The sequence below is a fragment of the Lynx rufus genome, unplaced genomic scaffold (assembly GCF_022079265.1).
Source record: "Lynx rufus isolate CCGP_SWC_20201006 ecotype Redwood Valley unplaced genomic scaffold, mLynRuf1.p SCAF_4, whole genome shotgun sequence".
In the NCBI taxonomy this organism is placed as follows: domain Eukaryota; kingdom Metazoa; phylum Chordata; class Mammalia; order Carnivora; family Felidae; genus Lynx; species Lynx rufus.
In genome coordinates, this window is record NW_025814856.1 from 109749653 (window position 1) to 109768558 (window position 18906).

Here is an 18906-nt window from a genome sequence, read left to right on the forward strand (position 1 = left end):
TTTGTCCCCAATTTGGAGATATAAAATGTTCATTAGTATATTAAGCATTTGTGAAAAGCCCTTCATAGAAGACATCTGTTTAACTCTATTCACTGATGTCTCCCCAATTTTTTAACCATAGCCCTTTTTAATGGGGTATCTGATGAACATTCCAGGGTCCTTTGGTAAATGCTCTTTAAGGTAGAATTATGCACTGGACATGTGTTGAGCTAACAGCCAACTGGCACCTGTGTCTTTAAGGACAAAATTAAACACTGTATTTAAATTTTTTTTTTCTTTTTTTTTTTTTCAACATTTATTTATTTTTGGGACAGAGAGAGACAGAGCATGAACAGGGGAGGGGCAGAGAGAGAGGGAGACACAGAATCGGAAACAGGCTCCAGGCTCCGAGCCATCAGCCCAGAGCCTGACGCGGGGCTCGAACTCAAGGACAGCGAGATCGTGACCTGGCTGAGGTCGGACGCTTAACCGACTGCACCACCCAGGCGCCCCTAAACACTGTATTTTAAATGTCCTCACATATTTGAAACATCTTTACTATTCTATTTTTAGGAAAATAAAAGCAACATCTACTTAAGCTATCTTTGCTTCCTAAAAAGATGAGAGACATATCTTGAAGGCTTTGCAAGGTCATCTTTTCCCCACTCCTGATAGCTAAGTAGATAGCTCGATTGACAGGTCCAAATTTGCTCAAAATAATAATGGTCAGATACAAAGATGTAGGCTGGAAAGGTGGCTCCTTTTCAACAAGGCCACTTTTCCGACCAGGAAGCCTTCCCAGGTACAGAGTCACATAGATATGCAACTGCATTCCACTAATGTGTAGAGCATGCCAGTTGGGAGGAAATGAAGCATTTTATTGTGAATATCAACTCTACAAGGGTTACCAGGTTTAGTAAATAACAACACAAGATGCCTAGTTACATTTGAATTTCAGGCGGGATAACAAAGAATTTTAGTGTTAAGTACGCTTCATGCAATATTTTGACATACGAAAAATTAGTGTTTATCTGAAATTCAAATTTCACTAGGCAGGCTATATTTCATTCAGACCATACTGTCCACTGGCATGTCAACTACAATGCATACAGACTCTTTGTGCTTAGCCTAAATCATAGGAAAAACAGAGTCCCAGAGAGTGTGTGTGCTCTACCAGTTCTCAGCTGTTGAGATTTTTTTCAAAGAACTATATTTTATATCTGGATAGTATAGCGTTACTACTGTGTATCCATGACTCCTTTGCATGGCCCAAGAGAAAGAACTGATCATTCCTACCACAATAATCTGGAGTACAACCAAAGACACTCTAGTGAAGAGGAAATATTCTTGAACAAAGATACAGACCCAAGTTTTTATTCTTATTCTGCCAGTTATGCGCTGTCCCGCAAGTGTGTATCTTTAGTCCTTGGCTGTTCTGACTTGAACAGCCCTTATAACACTAACATATTGCACTTCCATGATCCTAAGTAAATTCAGCTTTGCCTCGTAGTTGATGAACAACTGGAAGTAATGCTCACATATTTTAGAAGCAGAGAAAACCATCTCAAAGGAAACCAAGGAAATGGCTAAACGATGGTCCTTATATTTAATTAAAATCCATTGTTTCAAAATAAATATTGTTACCTTCAGGCTAACAAGGTACCTTAAAAATCTCACAAACAATAACTGTTATTCATCAACTATATAACTTTAAATGTCTGTCATTCCTTACATAGTCAATACCAAATCACTTTTATTCTACACCATTAAAAACTCCATGGACTATTTCACTTTCTTGACTCCTGTGGGGTACCTGTAACAAACTACAAAGCATTCTGCCGTTTCAGAGAAAGCAATCTATGCACAAAGGGCAAATCCATCTTCCCTAACAGATTCTCCAAATAGTCTGATTTAAATAGCATTTCTCTGCACTCAGAATCTATAATGCTAATTCATTTTGCCTTCAGCTTACCTAACTTTCTGTTTTGAATACAGGGGCAGCAAGAATTTTTCCCTGATTAAATACCATGCCCTCTTATAATATGAATGCCAGGCACTGCTTTCAAGTAATTAAAAACCTGATCACCAACATTTTTAGCACAACATAAAAGAAACAAGCCATTTCAAACTATACAAATGGCTGAGTTGTGAACTCAGTTAAATACAAAAGTCTATTTCAATTTGAATTTCAAATTTTGAATTCCAAATTTGGGGCATACTTAATTTGTTGTTTAGGGGTGCCTGGGTGGCTCAGTTGGTTAAGGGTCTCACTTCGGCCCAGGTCACCATCTCACAGTTCGTAAGTTTGAGCCCGGCGTCAGGCTCTGTGCTGACAGCTTGGAGCCTGGAGCCTGCTTCAGATTCTGTGTCTCCCTTTCTCTCTCTGCCCTCCCCAGCTCATGCTTGCACTCTGTCTCTGTCAAAAATAAATAAACTTAAAAAAAAATTTTTATTGTTTATTTGAAATTCAAATGTATTCAGATATTCTGTATTTTTTATTTGCTAAATTTGGACAATCCATGAGGGCCACCTTGTATAAGATATTCACCAATTTCACTTTTTTGTTAATCAAAACATTTTTTTTTAATTTTGGGGCGCCTGGGTGGCTCGGTCGGTTAAGCGTCCGACTTCAGCTCAGGTCATGATCTTACGGTCTGTAAGTTCGAGCCCCGCATCGGGCTCTGTGCTGACAGCTTGGAGCCTGGAGCCTGTTTTGGATTCTGTGTCTCCCTCTCTCTCTGCCCCTCCCCTGTTCACGCTCTGTCTCTCTCTATCTCAAAAATAAATAAACGTTAAAAAAAAAATTTTTTTTAAATAAATAAATAAATAAATAAATAAATTTTTCCGTTAGAGTCAAGAGAGGTTCCACCTACTACAGAACATGAATAGATGGGTAACTTTCCAGCCACAATTCTTCTCATCATTATTGTATCTTTGCTTTTAACAACTCACGTTCTCACCCTTACAACTGTAGCGTACAGAACATAAATCTGAGACCAAAATTTTACCTACCTGTGGATAATATATAAGAAGACCACATAATAAAATATTTCTTTTTTTCACTTCCTTTGCATATTCCCTAATCTGCATTAGGTTTTCCATTTTCTGATCAAAAGGTACTGATTTATAATCAAGAAAATACACCTGCAAAATAATACAAAAGGTCACATTAGAAAATAATCCTTTCTCTTTGCTTTGAAAAATATAATATTAAAAAAGCTCAAAATACAAATATAATATTATAATATTTAAAAGTTTGTGTTAATTTCTAGATAAGCATATCAAGCCATAAATAATCAGTAAGATTTCTGTATCCTTTACAAATACAAAGACAATAAACAGTCACTGAGAACACGATGTTGAAAAATATAAAATGCCAATATTCTATTTCCACTTGTGTCAGAGTCAAATGTATAAAAAAACATTATTTCCACCATTCACCTAGCTTAATTTATAAATTGCAACTAGGCTAGGTAGAAATATGATAAATTAAGCAATTACTAATATTAATAAAATTAAAGGAAGTGCTCTATTACATTCATAGTTTTTTAGAATCCCTTTCAAACTGATAATTCAAATTCTAATAAATCATCTATGTCTTAGAGTAAATCCAGAATTATATAATTTTTTGCAGTGTTAAATAATATTTTTCATGAAATTATTCCAATGACTATTTTTTAAGCATTATTTTTCATTTAAATTTTAAGGAGCTCAGGATAAGATTTCCTCCTTTCTTCAAATTTGAAGTTTTAGGGTAATGTTTGTCTTTCGTGGGACATAAACTATCTAAATCACAATAATATCAAAATAAAATGCAAATGCAAACACAGAATAAACATTAAGAAATATTTGTATTTTTTTCACAGTATCAAGAATTGTAACTCTTAAAATTTACAATTTGTTCAATTACACGTATTTATTATCTAGAAGCATTTTAAAATCTATCCCACTCAAAAACTCTTATACTAATCCCTTCCCTTTCTCATTCTTCGATATAGAAATACACTCTATAGAAAATACACAATAAAATTTTATTATGTTCTTTAAGTAACACAAGGGACTGAGTTTTCACCCAACAGATTGCATTTTGCTTGTCCAGGGAAAAGTACTTTTAAAATATCAATTTTAAAAGAGAATTATGTTAGGACATTTATGTATATTAATTCAGTAGGTAAGGTAAGTGAAATAAGCCATACAGAGAAAAACAGATACCATATGTGTCCACTCTTATGTGGATCCTGAGAAACTTAACAGGAACCCACGGGGGAGGGGAAGAAAAAAAAAAGAGGTTAGAGTGGGAGAGAGTCAAAGCATAAGAGATTGTTAAATAAAAGTAAGAACAAACTAAGGGCTGATGGGGGGTGAGAGGGAGGGGAGGGTGGGTGATGGGTATTGAGGAGGGCACCTGTTGGGATGAGCACTGAGTGTTGTATGGAAACCAATTTGACAATAAATTTCATATATTAAAAAAAAAAAAAGACATACATATGTCATTGCTTCTTCCTAAAATCTAAAGTGACAATAAAGGCTTTTTTCCTTAAAAATGCTCTACTATTAAGAAACAAAAAGAGGAGCGCCTGGGTGGCTTGGTCGGTTGAGCGTCCGACTTCAGCTCAGGTCATGATCTCACGGCCCGTGAGTTCGAGCCCCGCGTCGGGCTCTGTGCTGACCGCTCAGAGCCTGCAGCCTGTTTCAGATTCTGTGTCTCCCTCTCTCTTGGCCCCTCCCCTGTTCATGCTCTGTCTCTCTGTGTCTCAAAAATAAATAAACGTTGAAAAAAAATTAAAAAAAAGAAAAGAAACAAAAATAATAGAAAAAGAAGAAAAAGCAAAACAAAACAAAACAAAAAACAATGAAGATGAAAAGCAGGAAGAAAAGAGTCTCAGGCCTTACTATACGCTGAATAGCTGAAGAAAAGACAATGTTACCCTGTGATCTTGAGCTCACCCTCCCCTAGCAGTGATTCCCTGAAAACTTATAAAGATGAAATTTCAGATTTTTTTTTTTTTTAACCAGGCAACATTGCTTATAGCAAATATAATTTGAGACTGGTGAACTACAGCCAGGCTGGAATAAGTGTTAATAAACTATAAATGCTAGACCTTTCCTTCAGTGAAATTTAACTTGAAACTAGGTGTTGCCCTAGCTGAAACCTAGGAAGCTAACATCAGTTGTTACTAAAGATACTAGTTCCTATTTATAGTTTGAGACTTTTAGAAGGATAGCTCACCCACCACCTTCTCTGACCTCCTTCCCTCACCCTTTAGAAGCCAAGGTAGGGGAGAAAAAGGGAGGGGGGGGGACAGGCAGTCCTTATAACTAATATGACATTGTGAGCTCAAGAGCTAAAGCAGAAGAGACATGACCATCACCGTCTTTTTTCCTGTCCTGTAGTCTTTTATAATGTTGCACAAACTAGTGCCACAGGCATCTTCTAGTCTTCTGAGTTTATGATATCTATCTGAAGCTAAAGTTACTGGTTGTGGACTTGCCAAAAAAAAAAAATGCAGGGTAATTCCCCAAACTCAAAAGGCATTTATGAAATTGCAGTCATATTATGAATCTAAAGCTAGGAGACTGGCCAAGGCTAAGACTCTCTCCTGGGCCCATACTGCCAGATCATTACATAGCCCCATACCATCTGGAATGACGAACAATGCTGCTGTTTGGGGTTACAAGCCTCATAGTACTATTTAAGTCTTTTAACTGTGTAATTATTCTTACTATTCAGATACCATGAAATACTAGCAATCACCTTACCCAACAAACTTTATGTCAATGAAATGTCCTTGAGTTATGCAATGCACAACCCAGGAAACCTGTTAGCCTAGATAGTGAATGAGGCAAACAGACACTTCTCATTTAATATAAGTCTTCCTAACAAATTTTCAGTTCTGAAAAATCTTAAATTAACTAAGGGGGCCGGGGGCGGGGGAAGTACAGAAAGGGTTTCTGGAAAAAATTGCACAAGGAGCAGAAAAGACAAGACCATTATACTTCATAATTACAGCCTCCACAGAGATTTTAAAATGCATAGAAATTAAAGAGCGGAAATGCTGGGAATGCACTAATTGGAGAAGGAATGATAGATACAACTGGGAAAGGAGCTCTGCACTGCAAAGCTGTCATTGAACTTGGCCCAGGAGGAAGTGCACCTGCCCGTGGAACCTCCATGTGAAGTCAGAGCCGGGAGTGGATGTTCATTTTTCAATTTTCCTAAAAGAGTATCCTAAAAGAGAGCCTAAGGGTAATGACTTTGGGAGCTTAAAAGCTGTAGAACTAAACTGTAGACAAGAATAAATTATACTGAAATGAAAAGGTTCAATAGGTAAAGTGTGGTGAATGTGTGTTTTGTTTTAAACCAAGGACAGAAATTAGAGACCTTACACTGAGTTAACTTACACTTAATTACGTATATTTAAAAAAAGTAATGGTATTTAATTAAAGCTATATACAACTACATTTTATAGGTTTTAGAACTAAGAAGAGGGAGAAAAGGATAATGTGTACCAATTATAGGAGTAGATTATAGGAGTAAATTAAAAGTAGCAAAAATAAAAATAAAACAATTGGCCAACAGCAGTAACAAAACAAACTTGTCAAAAGAACTCAAATATAAAGGTAATACACATAAATTAAAAAAATTTAAATCTTTCATAGTATCAGATTGAATTTTTTAAGGAAAATCTAACAATACGCTAGTTGTAAGACAAATATCTAAGGCAAACTATCCTGACAAGCACATGTTAAAGTATGAACAAGATATGCCATGCAAATACTACCAAAAAAGTAGGATGTAGCAATATGATTCATTTCAGCTTAAGACAAAAACCTTAATTCAGAGGAATAGGGTATAGTAAAAAAAAAAAAAAAAAAGAAAGAAAGAAAGAAAATTATAATCATAACCTTATTACTAAGAACAATTATTTGAATACACAAAGGAAAAAAAAATTCCTGACCCAATTATGAGAACACAGTTTCCAAATCCACAAATGTATGTTTTACTGCACTTCTCTTAGAAACTAGTGTATCAGTGAAGCATATTAAAAAGCAAAACAAAGTTGTAATACCTTCTGCTTCCAGTGCAGCAGCTAAATTGAGAGGTTTTTCCTCTCCTTCCTCTCCTTATTATTTTATTCCCGTCTTTCTGGCTGTTCTTATCTAGAAAAAGTTGTATATGAGTTGATGCCACTTCCAAATTATATGGACCTAACTCCCTTATCTACCACTTACACAGAAGCTATTTTTTTTTTTTTTACAGAAACATGTAGTATAGCAAAACTGCATAGTGAACTAAAAAACAAACCACAATAGTTTCAGTTCTCACCAAGACATGAAATGTCAGTCAAGGACTGGAGGATTTTCACTCCAGCTAAAGATCTATTAGACACAAGACACCCTAGTTCCTTGGAAAGAAAAAAAGAAATGGAACGCCAAGAAACCAGTCAGCCAATGCTATTCACCAAACATTCCATGAATTAACAAAACCATTCATAGAAATGAATTCCAGGCAAGCTATTGATACATCTACAAATTGCCTATGTTATCACATCAAACCACCAAACTATACTACCCATTAAGTAACCAGTTATTTAAACTATAGGTAAACTCAAAAATGTAGTAAAACCTAAGAGCATAATAAAGGTCATTTTTGTGAATGTGCTTAATTTTGTAATAGTTGACATAATCAGCTTTTAAAGAAACAGATATGGATATGGATTTATGAAATGTAAAGAAGTACAATGCATCTCAAAATTCTCCTTGACCAGATGGGAAGGCCTGATGACATCATGAGAAACAGAAGAAAATCTCTAGCATATGGATTTCCTAATATGAATACCGTGAAACCTAAGCATATACTTTACATTGTGCTACTAATTTTGAACTTCTAAAATCCACCAGTTACTATGAGTTCCAGGAAAAAATTCAGTTGGTACAATAATGCAATCAAGTTTAATTTTAAAGACAGGGCAGGTTTATACAAATACAGCAGAGGGCTACAAAATGATCATGATAGCTCAAGAGAAATGTAAATGTTTTTGCCTTAATAAAACAAACTTACAGGGTGGACAGTCTTGCATCCATGGAAATGTAGCAAAACATTTCATTTAGGTTGAGTTCTGCAGATTTGCTTATAAGCTACATTAGGTAGATATTCTTTGATCTCTTTTTGAACTATTGAGTCATTTGCTACATATAAATTATAGTAACAGTATTTCTCCTTTAGGATGCCATTTCTAACAACTGTTTTTCATGCATATATAAAAAAAAGATAAGGATATCTTCCTACCCTCCACCCCCACATGCAAAGGAACATCTCATTTCATTTTCTTTTGACATAGCAAATTCACTCCAATGAACTACTAAACTGCTTAAACATTTAACATATGGGTAGCTTCATGGCTTTGTGGGTGGGCAAGGTTTCTGGCAGAGTTTGGAAAATGCTCCTCTGTGCCTCATGTCTTCTACATTCAGTTCTACACATGCTTTATATTTGTCTGGTAACCATTTAATATATCCCTGGCCCCAGATGAATTCCAATCATTTTTTTTATATTTTAATATGTAATTTTTCATTTGTCTCTGAGGACAGGTACATTAATTAAAAGACAATAATTAATATCAAGTACTATATTCTTTACAACATCAGGAATGTTCCATAACCCCACATTTAACACTTCTGTCTCATTCCAGACCCCATGTTAACAGGAAGGCCTGAGAAGGGAGTCAGGAATTGTGGTACGAAGAGAAATAGAGTCTTTGTTTATTTGATTAAGAAGTCAATTTTTGAAGTTCAAGTATATATCTAAATATACACTGCTTAATGCCCACCTAAGTAGAAGGAAGGTCAATCAAAATCAAAATTCTGGCAATTATCAATCAAGTTACAAAGAACTGGTAGGTGGACCAGAGGCTCTCTGAAACCACACAACAGATATTGTGCAATTATCTACCTATAGGTACAGAAAAGTAAATTGTGGGAATTAGGCCCAGTATCTAGACAACATTACTTTCAAAATAATCATGGGGAGATCTAATAACAGATGAAACTGACCAATACTAAGCAGATCAGAGTAAGAGTGTATCTTAAGGATTAAAAAAAAGTTAGGGAAAGTTTCATCTCACGTCAACTATTTATGAACTACACGGATTCTATTAATGAAAATGAATAAACTATACCTTATTTTTTTTTTAACTATACTTCTAAAAAGAAAAAGGAACAAGCTTTTACTGTTGAACCAGTTCATTTTGGAACAATTTTAAATCAATGCTACCAAGAAATTCAATGGATAATTATGATGAATAGAAGCTAATTAAAAGTTATAAGCTATCATAAAAATTCAGAGCAAATGTTTAACAACTCATCTATAAATCTTAAAATACCAGCTAAACTATTAGGTTGAGAAATTATGCCATGTAACCAAAGTAGTAAACAGCATTTTGCGTTAAAATATTAGCCATACAAAAGGTTTAAATTTTTCTATTGATTCAAAGAATTAAAAAATAAAGGAGTTTTATAATGTCAAGACAAATGTTATACTTGTATACCCATTTTGTTTAGATCCTTATGTAAACAATCAAGGAAGTAATGAAAACAGAACTTCACTTTTTAAACGATTTATTTTTGAGAGAGAGTGTGATCAGGGGAGGGGCAGAGGAAGAGGGAGACAGAGAATGCCAAGGAGGCTCTGCATTGCCACTGCAGAGACTGATGCAGGGTTTGAACTCACGAACCGTGAGACCATGACTTGAGTCAAAATCAAGAGGTGAACGCTTAACCAAATGAGAAAGTGAGACAGCCAGGTGCACAGGAACTTCACATTAAACAATCAGTGGGAAAACCTAACGTATCTTGAAAATATATTTTTTTTTTCTTTTCAGATTTCACACGGTATTCTCCTAGAAGAACAGATTCGGCCACTGTTGCATTATGGCACAACTTCCTGAAGCATTACATACATATACAAGAGTATAGCAAACATTTCACCTTTGTACAATGTACTAATGGGCTGTACATATGCCTAGGACAAAAGAAGCCTGTGTGATATAAATACATTTTATTTGTTCATCATAAATCCTATTAATTTTGGGGGGGTCATTAATTTATGTGTTTGAGTTATAAAAAGAATTTTCTTTCCTGACTAAATGTTATGTTACTAGTTAAAATCCTCCTCTGAACAAATTGCATCTGGAATATGCAAAACAATAGAGAGTCTGACCTAAAACAGCCTGAGATTTTCTTATTTACATATAAAATATATTTCTGAAAATGTCGATGAATATGAATGTATGAAAATAAAATTCTTAAATTGAGAAAATTCCAGCTTCTGTTTCTGCCTACAAAAGAATAATATGGGTCAAATTTACCTTACCAGTTGAAACAGACAAAAGTATGCAAACCAAACAAAGAAATTTAAGACATGAGGCACCTACAACAAGGGACACCTCTTAGAAATGAGAAAAAATGAAATGAGCCTTAGATTTGCACCAACCTACTCTTCCTTAAAACAGCTTCCAGGCTCTGGCACACTGAAGGGAGAGGCAGATATTTGGGTTTCACAGCATGGGGAGACAAATGTGGGTAGAGTTCACAGGGCAAAGTACTGAAGAGCAAAGAGGTACAAGGAGGCTGGTGAATATCAGACTAACTCACATATACAGCAGAGTACTGATCCCTGCACGCATTTGCGAATTAAAAAAATAAATAAATAAAATAAAAAAGGTGATGCTGGGCAAAAACCTATTGGAGAAGATAAGAACATTGCCTGATGAACCTCCAAGGTCAGGAATAATGGTGGTAACCATTAGCCAGAGTAGAAAACTTCATAATATAGGGCATTAGGTAGAGTACTGAAAAAGAGTCTTGCCTCAGTTACAAACAATGTTTAGACCTACATTAAACATACTAGCTTGACCTAAAAATCATAAAAGCAACGCTTAAAAGGATCAAACTGTTTCTAACTATATCCCAGGAAAAAAAAGTTCAAAAATATTCTAGCAATTAAAAAAAAAAAAAATTCAGTAACCAGAGCAAGGTAAAATGCACAAAATCTAACAGCCAATCAAAATGTATCAAATGTCCAAAAAAGCAGAAAAACGTGGTCCATAAGGTGAAAAATCAATCAAAACCAACTCAGAAGTGACACATTTATTAGAATTAAAAAGGACATTAAAACAAGTTTACGATTATGTTCCATTTGTTTACAAAGCTCTAGAAGAGAATGCATGGGTTAAGTAGAAAAAAGATGTAAAAGAGACCTGAACCTAAATTATAAAGATGAAAATATCATCATCTGAGATTTAAAAAATATACACTGGGAAATATTAACAGCAGATTAGACACTGCAAAAGATTCGTGAATTTAAAATTATAGCAATAGCAACTACTTAAAATCAAACAGAAAAAAAGACTCAAAGGAAAAAAAAAAGGAAAAACAAACAGAGCAGTAGTGAGATAATGGATCAATTTCAAATAATCTGCTATACAGATAATTGGGTATTCCCAGAGAAGTATGGTAATGAACAGAAAAAATTATGGCTGAAAATTTTCCAAGTTAGATGAAAATTAAAAATCCACATAGCACACTTTAAATACACACACACACACACACACACACACACAACTTTCCAGGCATAAAAAGCAGCAGGAAAATACCCTTAAGAAGGAAATAAATACATCACTTGAAATGGAATCAAACTAATATCAAAGTACCAAGTAGCAGACTAGGATATTAAAAGTTACCATAACTGTTTCTCATATATTCAAAAGTAGAAAAGTAGAAGAGATAAAAAGGACACACACCAAATTTGCAGAAATGAAAACAGCAGTGCCTAAGATGAAAGACACACTGTATTTTTTAAAAATTCAGGCCTCTGCAAGTCTACATACATAGAATGGTGCAATGAGGTACATTCTCACAGCATATGTGTGCTCAGTTCAACAGAAACGGCCAACCAGAAGTAAGAAACATCTGCGTGGCACATGCTCTCATCGTGGTGTAAGAACAAACTGAGCAACACACATTAACGAGTGAAATATCACATTCTGCTCATATGTTGTCATCTTAACGTGTATTACAGGTGTGAAGGTAACTTTTGTTCAGTTTTATATTTGTGAAAAGGACACAAGCTATTCACTTTCAGGCTTCTGGATTCATTTAATTTAGGAAGACTTTTTTAAGAAAAAATCCTTCCTCAATTGTTAATATTATAATTCTCTAGTAGATCAATCAGTGTATTACACAATCCAAATAAAATGCAGAAATAGACTAGGAAATGAAACCTCCAAATATAATCCATAATCATTGCTTTCAAACTTTAGTCTTCATCAAATAACCTAATATTTCTTATTAAATATATAAGTAAATGCTGTACATGTGAATTAAAAGATAAAATGAATATTCACAAATATACTTTTTAAAAAATTCTCAATATAGTAGTTATCCACTTAGAATTTATTTTGAAACAAAAAAGTAAGCCTCCTCCAAAAATGTTGGAATATTACCCCTAAATTCAATTTGTAAGAGAAAAATAGATTTCCTCTTAGGAATGAGAAACACTTCAAAGGTTAATGCTATTATTTACGGTAAATACATAAAGTAATTTAAGACATAAGTGGTCATTTATAGGCACAATAAGGTATTCTTCCTAACATGAAGCATAAGGATATGATTCACAAAATCTGAAAAGATAAATATGTTAATTAGACAATTATAGTTGAAGGGAAACAAAATTTCTTCTTCTAAAAGGAATAATGGAAAAAATTTAACTGTACTAAGAAGGATAACATCAGTCAAAATAGTATAATTTATTAAGTTTAAATTTATATAGTAAATAATACCCTCAGGTAGAAGTAATATTATTCTCAGTCGAACATAGCTATTACTAGAGGTGCAATTTCTATGTATTTCCTCGTACCTAGCCACCTTAATTTCTGCAAATCACTACAAAGCGTCCATTTGTGGTAGGCAACACTGAAACAGGATGGAATAAGAGACATCATGACTAGGAATCCCAAGGCAAGTTCAAGTCAATAAGTCAATAAACATTTCTGAATGCCTACACATGCTTTGGTGGGAAAGGGGGAAAAACTCGGAGCATGGAGGGAGTGAAGAACGACTCCAAGAAGAAATATTATCACTCACAAATATCAGTAAGAATCGGGCAAGAAAAACGGTGTCCAAGGCCAAAAAACTCAGAGGAGACACATATATACCAAGCAATAGGGTCAACGGGCTAAAAAGTTCAGTATTACCAGAGGGCAAATTGTTTGGTGAGGAAATAAGAGTCAGGACAATAAAATTTAGCAAGAACCAGACCAGGCCAAGGCTTTATCATATGACTAAGCTTTGTCCAGTAGGGGATGAAGAGCCTCTAGAAGGTTTTAATAAAGAGACTAGCTCCTTACTAGCAATTAGCAAAATCTGTCACAGAAGCAATGGTGAGGTCAAACTGAAATAAGAGACTGTTGGGACAGCTCTTGGAGACAAGATGATAAATTCTTTCTTTCTTTTTTTCCTAACTTCATGAGCTTGAACATTCCTGCCAAAACTGAGAAGAATGATAAAGACTAGAGATAAAAATGTAGGAACTGGCACATGAATGACACTTTGAATAGTGAGACTTGATGACCCAGAGAGTGTATGCCTATTACAGAAATGTCTAAGAGGTATTTTAGGTAAAGGTACCAAGTAATGGTGGCAGAAAGGTGATACAGGTTTTAAAATCTGAGCCAAAATCCAGGAGACTATAGTCTATGTGTCTAATCCAGACACATGCCTGTTTCTGTAAGTGAAATTTTACTGAAACACGGCCACACCCATTCTTTTACACTGGTCTATGGGTACTTTTGCACCAGAACAGCACAGCCGAACAGTTGTAACAAAGACCGTATTGGTCCACAAAGCCTAAAGTATTTACGATCGTTACAAGAAAAATTGGTCAACCCCTAATATAAAAAATCTATCTCAGTCCAGGCACAGAAAATGACCTGAATTATCTATTATAAATTAAGAGCGTCCTATTGAGTGGTTTTTAAGATCCATTTCTCCTTCAACAATCTATTTCTCTCTTACTCAAAGAGCGCCAAGTATTGACATCCCTTAAAAAAAAAAAAAAAAAAAAAAGAACATCATTTGAACCACAAGTGTTATTCTTGAAATGAGCATAATGGCATCTATGATCTTCAACTCTTGGGACCCCTGTGAGGATTAAATGGGATCATTTATATTAAAAGAAATGAATGGTGATTCATTATTTCAAAGCAGTGTCTGTTATTACTACCAGTAACATAATTATACTAATAATAAGTGTTAGTAGGCCACATTTGCAGGGGGAGAAGGGGGCCTGAGGATTATATATGTAGAGGGAGCTCCATTTCTTAGAAATGGGAAAAGCAAAAAACACAAGATCATAGTTATCACTGGTCTAGCAAAAAACTAGACATCAGTCATTACCCTGAACATATTAAATTAAAAAACTTAAATCTGCAGTTCTCTCTCCAAAGATGTAATACTCGGGTACAATACTCCAAATACTTAGAAGAAACATGCAGGTAACTTTAACTAGTCCAGTCATTCCCAAATAACAATTTTCCAGCATTTAAGTATAAAGTTTAAAATCCTGTAAAACAAAACCTCTGTTGCCTGAAAATTTAATCACACTTTACAAAAGTATCACATACAAACCTATTGCAAATAGGGTTCAAGCCAAAGCATGTTTGGATAAAGAAGTTTTTTGCACTGATTCCATCACCCTTCTACACTTTCAACAAAACAACAGTTCAGGCTTTCCAGAAAACTGCAGAAGTAATCTATTTTTAGGTGCCAAAAAATTTTTATCCTAAAGGAACACTACTTAGGCATGATAATATTCTTACCATCTTGCTGCCTGCTAATGATTCAACCCATGAACAAGATTTTGATTTTTTTGTTTTCAGTTGCATTTTTCTTTGAATATGAAATGTTGCTACAGAAAATACTTCGTGAAACAACACGATTCATCAGACAAACTCTATGTAAGAGTCTGGGACACCTGGGTGGCTCAGTAAGTTAATGCTTGGGTCATGATCTCGCAGTCTGTGGGTTCAAGCCCCACATCAGGCTCTGTGCTGACAGCTCAGAGCCTGGAGCCTGCTTCAGATTCTGTGTCTCCCTCTGTCTCTGCCCCTCTGCTGCTTGTGCACTCTCTCAAAAATAAACATTAAAAAAATAATAATAAACAAACGTCAAATACTAAGGAAGCTGTGGAGGAATGGAATTTCTCTCTCCAAGTTGGCTTTAGGATAAGAGATTCTACACATAAACACACACAAAAATGAATAGAAAGCTTTTGACTATGGGTGAAATCTCTAAGTATCTCTGAGAACAAATGTTTGGTAATCATCTGCTGACTCAAACTTCATGAACCAAAAAGACTGTTCTCTAATGTCCCCTATCTTAATATTATTCACTCAGTTTCACAAAATACAAAACTTGAGATTTTACCTCTTCTCTCTCATTAAAGAAGCACAAATCTGGGGCACCTGGGTGGTTCGGTCAGTTAAGCGTCTGACTTCAGCTCAGGTCATGATCTCACAGTTCATGGGTTCAAGCCCCACGATGGGCTTTGTGCTGACAGCTCAGAGCCTAGAGCCTGCTTCAGATTCTGTGTCTCCCTCTCTCTGAACCTTCCCCACATGCACTCTGCTGGACTCTCTCTCTCAAAAACAAAACAAACATTTAAAAAAATTAAAATGAGCACAAATTCTTAGTGCTTCTACTTCTTAAATATGCCTTGACTCCAGCAATTTCTGCCCATTCACTCCAAAATGACCCTAGTAGCAGCCACCACCATTATTTCTGAGACAACTGTGATAGCCTCCTAACTACAAGAAATGCATCAAGGAAACTCTCTGATCATTTTAATCTGTTCTCCATACTGTATCCAGAATTATAATGTAAAATGCAAATCTGATCATCCCATCCATTTCTACTGAGCAGTGCTGCTTCATAGAGTTCAAACTAAGAAAAAAGGCCCACCTTGACCTTTTCCTGCCTAATCCTCAACATTCCCCAGTGTGTGGTTCAGTCAGTCTCAGATCCACTGGCTCTTTCTAGTGGCCATAAAGAAATGCTATTCTCCCTGCTCCTCAAAGATGTGGACCTGTTCAGTCTTCCAAATTTCAGGTTCCTCTCATATTCTTAAGATCTCTCCTGATCTTCTATTCCAGGCTTATTTACCCCCTTTTCAAAGAGAACTAGTTACAACTTAACCTTGGAATGGTAAATAGAAGAGTAACCAAAATGCTATGAACTCTCAGCCACTGGATCACTTCCCAAGCTAACTCTGGCCACTCACTTAAGCATATGTTACTAAAAAATCTTCATCTTCAAAAGAAAATATATAAATAAAATTATTTCCTTACTTAACAAGATAAAATCATCTGAAATACTCTTCTAAAGATGCAGTTTAAAAAAAAACTAAATTATTAAGTAGCATATGTGTATGTCAAAATGCTTGTCATGCAGATGTTCAACATATGTTCTATTTATTGACATTAAGTCATCAGTTAGGTAATAAAGAGAATAGGATAGTTCACTGTGAAGAGCAAAGTACATGGCACCTAAAATGAGTTTAAAATGAATAGGTAGGGGTGCCTGGGTAGCTCAGTTAGTTAAGCATTCAGCCCTTTATTTCAGCTCTGGTCATGATCTCATGGTTCGTGGGATCGAGCCCCCTATCCGACTCTGCTCTGACAGCTCAGGGCCCGCTTGGAATTCTCTCTCTCTCTGCCCCTCCCCTGCTTGTTTGAGCGTGGACATGCTGCTTTCTTTCTGAAAATAAACTTTAATAAAATGAGTAGGTAAAAAGATGCACTGGTACTTTAATCATTCTCAGAAGGTAGGGCCTCGGATAGACATGAATGGATAGATTCTTTGAAGGGGTGGGATAGGAAGGAGACTCATCATGCAGTATTACAATGGTTTTAAAGAGACCAAAAAAAAAAAAAAAAGGAATGATTGAAAAAAGATTTAGACTTAACCTAATAAATTCTACCACAAAAAGAGAAAGATAATGGATACATGCAAGAGGAAGAATCAAACAATAATGCAGAAATCTTGAATGAGGATTAAAGTATACACAATTCTCAAAAATGGTTCCTAACAGGAATACTATACCACCTGATTCAAAATTAACATGATTGTTATAATCTGAATTGCTCTATTATACCTGTACATAAAGCACATTCACAGTGGGTCATGCAACAGCAAAATGCCTTGACAGTATGTATCTGGTATGAAAAATATCTTTAGAAAGAGACGTCACTTAAATTCCTTCACGAGCATCCCACTCTGTGGCCAGATAAAGACTCTGAAGTAGAGGCACCAGGGTGGCTCAGTCTGATGTCAATCTGATGTTAGTCTGCTGTTAATCCAACTCTTGACTTGGGCCCAGATCATGACCTCATGTTTTCTGAGTTCAAGCCCCACATCAGGCTCCAAACTGACAGTGTGGCATTCTCTCTCTCCCCCCCTTCTCTGCCCCTCCTCTGCTCTTTCTCTCTCAAAATAAATAAATTAACTTAAAAAAAAAGACTCTGAAATACAACTGAGAGACATAAAAGTTAGTAAACACTTGTTATTTGTACACCTATCTATCCCTTGTACCTTGAACCTGTCTTGGGATATCATCCTCACCATACCAAAGAGTTCCTAAAACTTAAAAGAACAGTCAATTCTTCTATTTAACACCACCTTTATGACAACGTAATTTATTTTCTCCAAGGAGTAAAACCTTCTGAATAGTAAAATAAAAATATACCAAGCCTGACTTTAATCTATATAAGAAATCAACTTTAATCAATGTATATAACACATATAACATGTATTTGTCAAGTAAATGATACTGAAAATATATTTGGTTCCATCTTTGTAAAGAAATAGCACAACACAATTGAGCTAAAGGCCATTATTTAAAATAGAGTCCTGTATTCAAAAAAAAAAAAAAACTAGTAAAAGAAATCCTCAGGCACATTTTCTGATATGACAGTAAATGATCAAATCCATTGCTCAACGCCTTTTCTAAGCCTAAAATTAATGTAGGCTGCCTAACAAAAAAGGCTAGCTTCATTATTTGCCTCCTGTGCATTTCATGTTAAATTTTATAAACTGATTTATATGGAAAGCACTAGCAAACAAAATCATAAACAATTTTGTGCATCTGACCAAATTCAGTGAACTGCTTAAATTAGGAAAATAAATAGCAATTTCAAACCCTGTGCTTAATCAAGAAAAATTCATTCATTAAACTTATAAAAAGTATTCTGGAATTTATTATATTTGCATATTCCATAATAACATCACTCTATCTGAAAATAACCATAATTCATTACCAGAATGAATTAAAACTAGAAAGGTATGTCCTATAAGAATAATTTCTCTCCACAGCGTCAGTTATGTGCCCATCACAATTAATCCTAGGGAATTTTAATATCCCACAACAAAAACCTTCCAGTAACTATTTAGCCATAAGCAAAGATCTTCTAAAACTTAAAATAACAGACAATTCTTTCTATTCACCACCTCCTAAAAGAGTGACTTCATCATTCCTCACTTTTGTGTTAGATATGAATCCCTTCATGACTAAAATTTCAAAAGGTTCTCAAGGAATTTAAAACCAGGATTGAGATTTTATTATTATTTTAGGCAGGAAATACTTCAGACTTAATTTATTACCAGAAAACAAATGAAAACATTTGTAGAATTCGTAGAAATGATTACATTTCTGCCACATTTCTACAATGGCCATATACAGCCATGAAAGAGAACACGTTAGTGTACCTAAAGTAAAACATGAAAACATTCAGCATACAATAAGATCATAATTTTTTGAAGGAAAAACAAAAAGCTACAGAAGCAACGTGGTTGAGATTGGAATAGAAGAAGGAT

General features: G+C 35.0%; 1 protein-coding gene across 1 annotated transcript in view; it reads right to left on the bottom strand.

Moving 5' to 3' along the window:
- The window catches only part of CRPPA (CDP-L-ribitol pyrophosphorylase A), a 332224-nt gene that overhangs the window by 133192 nt on the left and 180126 nt on the right, over positions 1 to 18906 (bottom strand). Inside the window, exon 9 of the mRNA XM_047096860.1 lies at positions 2992 to 3123. Within this exon, the coding sequence (XP_046952816.1) occupies positions 2992 to 3123 (132 nt within the window). The remainder of the gene's footprint in view (positions 1 to 2991; positions 3124 to 18906) is intronic.